General features: G+C 37.7%; 1 protein-coding gene across 1 annotated transcript; it reads right to left on the bottom strand.

The window, feature by feature from the left end:
- Positions 1–3,992: 3,992 nt before the first annotated feature.
- Positions 3,993–8,314, bottom strand: LOC147470523 (uncharacterized). The gene is given in 11 exon segments (XM_086543712.1): positions 3,993–4,220; positions 4,368–4,565; positions 4,693–4,814; positions 4,850–4,909; positions 4,991–5,112; positions 5,367–5,994; positions 5,997–6,812; positions 7,014–7,169; positions 7,631–7,768; positions 7,908–8,054; positions 8,299–8,314. Coding segments are annotated over 11 exon segments (2,631 nt in total).
- Between the last annotated feature and the right edge of the window lie 798 nt (positions 8,315–9,112).

The following is a 9,112-nucleotide window of genomic DNA, read 5'->3' as shown; positions in this document are numbered from 1 at the left end:
TTTAAAAATATAGTTCTTGATTTGATTATGCTTGGCCAATTCGCTCAAAAATTGACAATTTTTCAGAAAATTGACGGAAAAGTGCTAGTGTGACAGCGCCTTATGGACCTTTTACCTACGTGGGATGCCGTGACGTCACGGCTGATGCCAATAAACAGTGTCACTGCACTATGCGTTCGTGTTACTTAACTGGAGATACTTCTGCTTCAGAGACTAGAATCAAGGATGTACCTAGACTCTTGTCAATTGCCGTAGGAACTCTGCTGGGCGTAATTATTGATTTAAATCAGTTATTTTAAGTCTCTTCAAGGTTCAGAGGCAGTTTGTTTACATTATTTGTTTCTATTAATTTTATGTTAATAGTTGCATTTTTTGTTTTTTACGTATTCATTTGGATATAATTTTCAATTTGCTGATTTAATGTTAAATTTTTGTATTTGTTTGAAGTATCTTTGTTTTATGGTTATGTTTTTATGGTTAACATAGTTTAATAATTTTATGACTCATAAGGAACATCAGTGGGTTCACTTGGGTGTTGCTCATTTTTATTTTTAAACTAAAGGGGAGTGAACGGGGTCCTATTTTGGTCCCTAAGCCATATTTCAGCTTTATATGTAACTCAGGCTCCTCTTCTTGGCGGTAGCATTTTACAAGTTCATTGCCTCACTTTTGTTCTTTATGAATCTGCCCAGCACAACAGACTTGTACTTTATTTCTGGCATGTAGTTCATGCATGATTTTTGTGATATATTTTCCAGGTAGTCCATTCTGAATGAAAACTATCTTTTTTGAGCCTAACTCTTTTTTCGCATCTCAGAGTTTGATTTCTTTGTGCGCTAATGCTTGCTCGCTTAGCTTATTTATCTCTGTGGCTCTTATTTTTGGCTTAGGATGTCCCATGTATGTAACTAACCTGCCCCTTTTTATAGTTATCGGTGCCTTTTTTTTTTTTCTTCTTCTTCTTCTTTTTTTTTTTTTTTTACTCCGTGTATCATTGACTCTTTTTTGGTGAACCCATTTCATTCACTGAGACGTTTTTATATTCAGTGCGACGTTTTTTATGTTCAGTGAGATGTTCCCGATGTGTGACGTTTTCGGGCCCAATAGTAGGGAGATAAACATAGGCTGGAGGGATGAGTAGCCAGCCCACTTCCAGAAGTTCTTCTCCAATCCGTGACTCAGAACTCGATTATCTTCCTGTAATTGTTTCCGATTCTAACCCAGATATCTAGCAGGTGACAAAAGTGATAGATCTTAGAAATCCTAAAGGAGATTTGTGCATTGTCTGCTGAAATACGAGACGTGAAGGCCGAAACTCAGCAACTGAAGGAGAGCCTGTGCCTGCATCAAGTTCCGTGTATCCAGGAAAATGAACAGACAGATACAGAGTTTCGAAAACAGTTAGAAGTGAATACCAGACTCTTGGAGGAAGAACAACTTCGAGCTCATGGGAAACAGGCTATTCCACCAAGGTCTTTACCATGCAACAATACCAACATACTCATTTAAGACGGGTAGGTAGTTACATATCTGGATCAAATAAGTCACAACAGATCCTCTCAAGCTGTCTATGTTCTAACATGGGAGTCCATTCCCCATCTCAAGGCCGACATCTCTGCATCAAAACCACTGAAGAGAATTCAGGCAATTGAGGGATGGATGCGTGCAATTGAGAACCTCGTGAAACCTTCCACTAGTGAAGCCGACATCTAGACAGCCCAAGCCTTTTGTCATGGTCCATAAAATCTTATTATCAATTCCCAGCTCTTTGACCACAACCTGGACTGGAAGGACTTTACTTCGCCTCAAGTTTTGTAGCACATACACCTCTGCTGACTTTTTAAAAAGTTCTTAATGAAAACCATCTTTATTTGCCATAACTGCATGTGAACCTTTTCTGGGGAGGAGGATTTTTGTTTCTGTTTTGATACCGTTTACCCCACATCAGTGAGTTTATTGATGAGCTTGGACCTATGAATTTTTTTCCACCCTAGATACTTGAGCAGCCTATTGCCGTACAAGGTCTGAAAAGGCGACATATATAAAAATGGAGAAATAAAATATGGAGCGTCGAGTGGCGTAGGTGCGAGTCAAACGACTGCTGGGTTGTGTCTGAGTTTTATTGATCGTAAAGAAGGAATATAAACTTGTTTCATTTAATTATAGTTATATCATTATATAAAGAATATAATATTACAAAAAATAATAACATATTAGAAAACAAGTATTTTTATCCATTTTGATCAATAAATATATTTAAAAGATTTCAAAAAGCTCCGAGTCCTAAGAGGAAGAAAACGGAGTGACATTGGCTCACTAATGAAACGAAGTGAGACTAGAGGGGTAACTTAAGCATGTCGTGCTGCAACATACTCCCCACCATAGGAGGACACTCCTATCAAAAGTGAAATACATAGCACCAAAAGTTATAATCTTGACTATAAATTTAAAGCCGTAGAATACAATATGGGCAAGTTAACAGAAAATAATGAAATACAAAATTTAAAAAAGAAACTGCAAATAAAGGAGTATTTTGGCAAAATAGGAACAAGTGTTACTTAGACACTAAAGGCAAAAACACAACATTATAAAATTCAAATAAGAAGTAAAACTTAATCATTAAATACACAATGACAATAAGTCAAGCAAAAGACATAGTGATTAAAATACAAAAGAATATAACTCTGAGATACAAAAGTACAAAAATAAAAAAAAATACGAATGCAAAGTAAAAATTATATATACAAAGTATAAAATACAAAGTACAAAAATTAAATGGATACAGAGTATAAGTATAAGTATAAGTACAAACTGTAAAACACAAAATGGTATTACATCAAAAACAATGTTTAAGAGTAAATATAATTAAGTACCCTATAAAATGAGAATCACAGGTTACAGGCACATTATAAACTGAAAGCAGTAATTGCATCATACAAATAATGATAATGACAATTTAAAGGAACAAATAAAACATTGGAACAAAGGAACCAACAGATCTAATCGTGAGGGTGCATGAATGGCACGACCTCTACGAGTTACAGAACCAATATTAGGGACTGAGTCCTCATCATCACTTAAAGTTTGATTATTTTCTTCAACTGAGTTGGTTACATTTGAGGTAGGATCAAGAATAGGGGCTGAGACCTCAGAAACAACATCTTCATCATCTCGAATCAAAGTAGGTATAGAAACTTCAGCAGTGGAAACAGATTCTTCCTGTACTATTGGAGAATCTCTGCATTACTGACTTCAGACTCTGACGGAGTTAAATTAAGGACAGAAACTTCAGTAGAATTAGCAGATTCAGAATCATCAGACTCCTGAGAACTTGCAATTTCAAGATCATGCAAGCGTTGAACTGATCTAGAATAAATCCCCTTGGCTGTCTTTACTTTAACACTTCGGATTACACCATTAGTGCCAGGGAATGTTTCAAACACTATGCCTAATGGCCATTTAATCCTAGGAACATTATCTTCCTTAACTAATACAATGGTTCCCTTTTTAATATTACCACTAGGAACAAATTTCTTAACAGAAAGGGGTAAGTTCCTGAGATAGTCATTACTCCACAGCGTCCAAAATTTGTTAAAACGTTGTTGGCGTAAGATTTCTCGATCACTCAAGTCCTCAACAGTAACCTCACAAGGGCCATCGTCTACATCAAGCAACATTCCTGCTGTGCGGCCAATCAAAAATTTGAAAGGTGTTAAAACCTCATCTAGATCAGTTTCAGAACCCATGAAAGTAAGGGGGCGAGAATTTATACAGGCTTCAACCTCATAGTAGTCTCCAATTCAACTCTGGTGAGACATTTAATTCCAAATGACTTCTTAAGGGAAGATTTCACTGATCTGATAAGTCTTTCCCACCATGGGGACAGGCATGATAAACTTCCATTGAGGAGAAAGAGGTCCAAAGGTGGCACGAAGATTTGAAGCACTGACAAATGTCTTGGCATTATCTGAATAGTTATTGAAGGCATTCCTCTACGTGTAGCGAATCTCTTCAGGGCAAATACATAATGGGAGAAAAGACTCTGTTAACTCTAAATGAATGGCACGTATGGAAGCACAGTTGAATAGCAAGATGTAGAACTTCTTTCCTGGAAAATCTGCACAAAACAAAGGACCAGCATAATCTACACCCATAACACTGAAGGGGGGAGCAGTTTGAACCCTTAATATCGGGGGAGGGGCAACAGGTTGATTACATGGCTTTGAATCAATACATTTGCACAGTATACAATCCCTACATACAGATTTCACTAAACGTCTGACTCCCATAATAAAATATTCATTACGTAAAGTGCTGATCAATGTAGAAGTTCCAGTATGTTTCAGAAGAGAATGTTGAAACCTGACCAATAGTTTAGCAAATTGACCTTTGGGAATGATAATTGGGTGCTTATTCTCATAGGTCAGATCAGCATTCTCTAGGCGTCCCTTGACTCGAAGCAAGCCAGACCCATCTAAAATAGGGTCTAGTCGGTTTAGGTAACTACCCTTAGGTAGAGGCCTTTTCTTAGTCAACAGATCAATCTCCTTAGAAAAAGCCTCTGCCTGTACAAATTTGATCAAGGTAAGCTTAGCAGAAGTAAGTTCATCATGAGTGAGACTACTAGACAATTTAAAAGAATATTAATATTGTCTTAATATTGTTTATGAATCTTTTAGACCAGGCCACTACATTTATTGCTCGAGTTAGTGTCCCCCATCTTTCTACATCAAACAACTTAGTGGGAACAACGTTCAAGTGAACAGAGGTGGTAACACTGCGTAATTCCTCCGAGGGTACATTGAGATCTTCCTCTATAAGGGTTACCTCTTCATTATCAACAAGTCACCAGGGTTATCTTTGCTGGGACAATGGAACCAACAACTAAGAGTCAAATTTTGGATCTCAGCTACACGATTGAAAACAAAAACCTTCCAATTATTGGCAATTCTTTTTATCCAGTGAAGCGTAACTTTAGAATCTGTCTAACAGAAAATCTTCTCATTTTCATCTAAATTGAGGGCAGATTTAACAAAATTAACTAATCGTGTTGACATTAAGGCACCTGGTAATTCCAGTCTCGGCAAAGTCACCTTCTTGATGGGTGCTATCCTAGCTCGAGCAATTACAAAATTTACCTGAAAAGATCCATCAGGCTTGGGGGTCAGAGATACACACAAGAACCATACCCCTTCTCAGATGCATCTCCAAAGGCAAATAGTTCAAGGCCGGTCATTAGCTTCCATTCTTCTGTAAAATAGCAACGATCAATACACCATTCTTTCAGGCATGAAAGAGATTGGGTCCATGCATTAAATTTAGTTTGTAACTCATTAGGTAAGGGTTCATCCTAATCAAGTCCCAACCTCCAAATCTCTTGGAAATTGATCTTGGCAAATATGATAATTGGACTGATAAAACCCAAGGGTTCAAAGAGTCTAGCAATAAGGCTGAGGATAATCCTCTTAGTGAACACAATTTGAAATAAAGGGGGTTCTAAGTGGACACCTTCGAATGAAAAGGAATCAAAGTGAAAAAAACACTTCATTCCAAGGATCTTAGTGGAATCTTTCACCGATTCCAAAGGGATCTCTTGTTTCTCTGACAACCCAATATCAACTCTATCACATCGTACGAGAGTCATACCAGCTTTGGACAGGATGAGTGCAGCCTCCTCAGATTTAATCCTAGCTTCCTCAATGGTACTACCTCCCGTTAACCAGTCATCCACATAGAGGTTCTCCCTTAACTCCTCAACTACAGTAGAAGCACTCTGAGATTTGAGATGCAACTTAACAGTAGCGTTTAATAGAAAGGGGCTGTTCGTGTTACCAAAGGGCACTCTGGTAAAACGCATGGTCTGGACCGAACCGTGTCGTCTCACTAAGAAACGGTGAACATCTCTGTCCTGTGGGGCCACACTAATTTGTAAGAAAGCCTGTTTAATATCAGCGGCCAGAGCAACTTTCCAACGCCTAAAGCGCAGGAGAACCTGTCAGGATTGAGGGAGGGACCAGTTAGTAAACAATCATTGAGGGATAGGTCATTAAAGGATTTGAAGGAGGCGTCAGACATCGGTCTTATCTTGGTGGTAGTACTGCTCTCTTTAACTACAGGTCTGTGAGGTAAGTAAAATACAGGGTTAGAGGTGTTTATCTCATCCGAAGGGACCTCTTCAATTATAACCTCCTTTCCATACTCTTCAAAAACTCCCTGATAGCTCTCCTTGAGTTCAGGGTTTTTATCCAACGTCTGCTCCAATTTTGTGAACCTTTTGTGAGCTAGAGAAAGATTATTTACCAGACACCTTTTGGCCTTCTCTGACTTCCAAGGCAGATCAACCTCATAACGGCCATCTCTAATTTTAGTTTCTTTAGCAAACTGAATCATGAGAGGATCACAAGAAAATGGATCGGGAGCAGATTCTTTTGGATGAATACCTACTGACTCAAGGTCCCAAAACTGCCTAAGTTCATTATCAGAGACTTCACTAATACATAGGAAATTAGCATGGTCAAAGGTCTTAGTAACCGAAGACGTCCAGCAGCCAGCTAGGACCCAACCGAACACGGTCTTCTGGGCTATCAAGTCCTTAAACCTACGTAACAGGTAATCAGAATAGGTCAGTTTCCAATAATAACCCTGACCTAATAATATGTCCACTTCTAGATTTTGTCGAGTGGCATAATTATCGGCCTTAACAAGATCAGAAAAGCCCTTCAGGAAATCACCAGGTATGCTAAATCGTTCCAATATAGATGAAATCTTAGGAACCTCAGCTACAATCGGGGATTGAGAGGAGCCTGTTAAGTCTGTAATTTGTAGATTATAGAGATTAGAGGTGGTGGTTGATTTAGCCCCCCCCCCCTGCCCCCCAAGACACTATTTTGAATAGATTCTGACTTGACCCACTTAGGTTTTACCCTCTTGACAAATTTGGAAGTCACATAAGAACGGTCGGCACCTGAATCAAACAATACGGTAGCTTCAAACCTTCTATCATCCGGACCCACTACTGAAACTTGAGCGGTCTGGAGCACAGTTTTGGTGACGTTTGAAGTTCCAGATAGAGTCGCTCCAACTTGATTTCATCGCTGCCGTCTCTTCCACCCCCTGAATTCCAACTCGCGCTGATTGGCCCAGGCCTCGTCGCCTCAGTGTTGCCAATACTACATAGTTCGTGGGTGCAGGATTTAGATAATACACATTTTACGTATGCATTTTTATTCAGATTGACATTATGTTAGGATATATAGTCTATAGCATTTTCTACAATTATTGACAAAAATTAACAAATAAATATATATATAATATATATCTCAGCTCATTGAATTCATATTAATTATATATGTATAATGCAATGAAAAGAAATTCACAACAAAGGATATAGACAAAGCTATTAACAAAATAACAAATACAAGGACAGCCAATATAAAAACGCATTATGAATATAAATAATATCACAGCTTACTGAATACAAATATTATGTAAAAGACAATTGACAAAAATTATTCATAACAAATTATATGCAGCAATCTATTTAAAAAATCACAAATACAAAAATAAATACTTGTAACAAACACAAAGACAACAAAAATAAACCATTTAAATTAAACAACATTTAACATACCTTCAGTGGGATTAAAATGAATGCAACCACCATCCTCTTTCACTTTTTCAGATAGGGTGAGCAGTGCACTGATAGCAGGTTGCTCCAAAGCATTTCTATTTTTGTTTTTGATTAAATTGAGTGTTGAAAATAGCCTCTCTACATAGGCATTTGATCATGGTAAGGCTAATACCTGTAACGCAAATTTACAGAGGAGCTGTAGTGTTTTTTTCACCAGAGTTATCAAAATTCATTAAATGTACATAAAAACTCACAATGTCCTCATTTTCCTTCATACCCTCAGGTATAGGAAGCCAATCAATGTTTCGCCATTGATCATCTAGCTCTTGGATGTCCCCATCACAAATCCTATGGACGAGGTCGACGAATCCAGAGAGCGTGTTCAATATTACCCTAGATTGCTTATCAAAAAAAATTCTGAAGACTGAAAAAAGAGGCCATAAACCATAAGTTATTCTCCAAAGCAAATCTCTTTTTTTATCTGCTTTGAACATCCAGTATCATCTGAGGATTTCGGCTGTATTGTGAGTCCTGAAATAATTTATGGATTTTTGCTCCTAGATAAATCTGATTAAGTGGTAGAAAATATTTATCATCAGCAGGATCAAATATTGCGAGATTATTCCTATCAATAGCATCTGGCTTGGCGTAGCAACTCAGAAGCGTACTATAAACCTGAACCATTCTGTCATATACCAGATGAATAGTTGGTCCTTTATTTTGAAAAAGTAAATTTAGTTTTGTTATTTTTGATAAAAATCTAAAAACACAAAATAGCAATAGTTTGCAGGATTGTTCAGAGCTTCACAAATTTGATGAAGAGACAGAAGTTTCTCTTCAGACACTCTGGATGAAAAAAAAAAGAGTTTGAGAGGTTGCCATTGTTCAAGAATCCTCTCTATGGCCTGATGGAATGAGAGCCATCGGGTCTGACAGGGGTGAAGCATCTTGTGAGGTTTAACATGACAAAAATCCTCGGTAGTGTCTTTGCCGCTTCTGAAGCGCAAAGAGGAAATGAGTGACACATGCATTTAATTATGTTTATGCCTGGTATGTTCTCCAGAAGTCTGCTACTGACGGAATAATGTTTACCCAAAATTAGAGAGGGGTATACTGTGGCTATTAAGGGTGTACATTATTATGTCATATAAATTTTTACCTGTCGATCCTGAACCTGAGGTCTTACTTTCACTATGTACGTCAAGTAAATCAAGTAACTTAATAAGCATTTTCCTATCATTACAATAAAAAAAAAATATCAACAGCACATGATTTTGTTGTATTTAGATCTGTTGTTTCATCTATTAAAATGGAAAACTTGTTTTTCTGCAACTTGGAGATGGTCTCGTCTTTCACTACGTTTCCAAGAGCCTTTACCACTTCGGTGCACTTCGTCCTTCTCATCTTCAGGGCCTGGGCTATGGGGTGGTCGTGGAAAATTACCTGCAGGAGAGTGATAAAGTGGTCTGCAAGTAAAAATGA

Source organism: Penaeus japonicus, unplaced genomic scaffold (assembly GCF_977035675.1).
Source record: "Penaeus japonicus unplaced genomic scaffold, GWHDUDI00000001_assembly GWHDUDI00000014, whole genome shotgun sequence".
Taxonomy (NCBI): domain Eukaryota; kingdom Metazoa; phylum Arthropoda; class Malacostraca; order Decapoda; family Penaeidae; genus Penaeus; species Penaeus japonicus.
The sequence above is the reverse complement of the archived record's forward strand: the minus strand, read 5'-3'. Positions and strand labels throughout refer to the sequence as shown.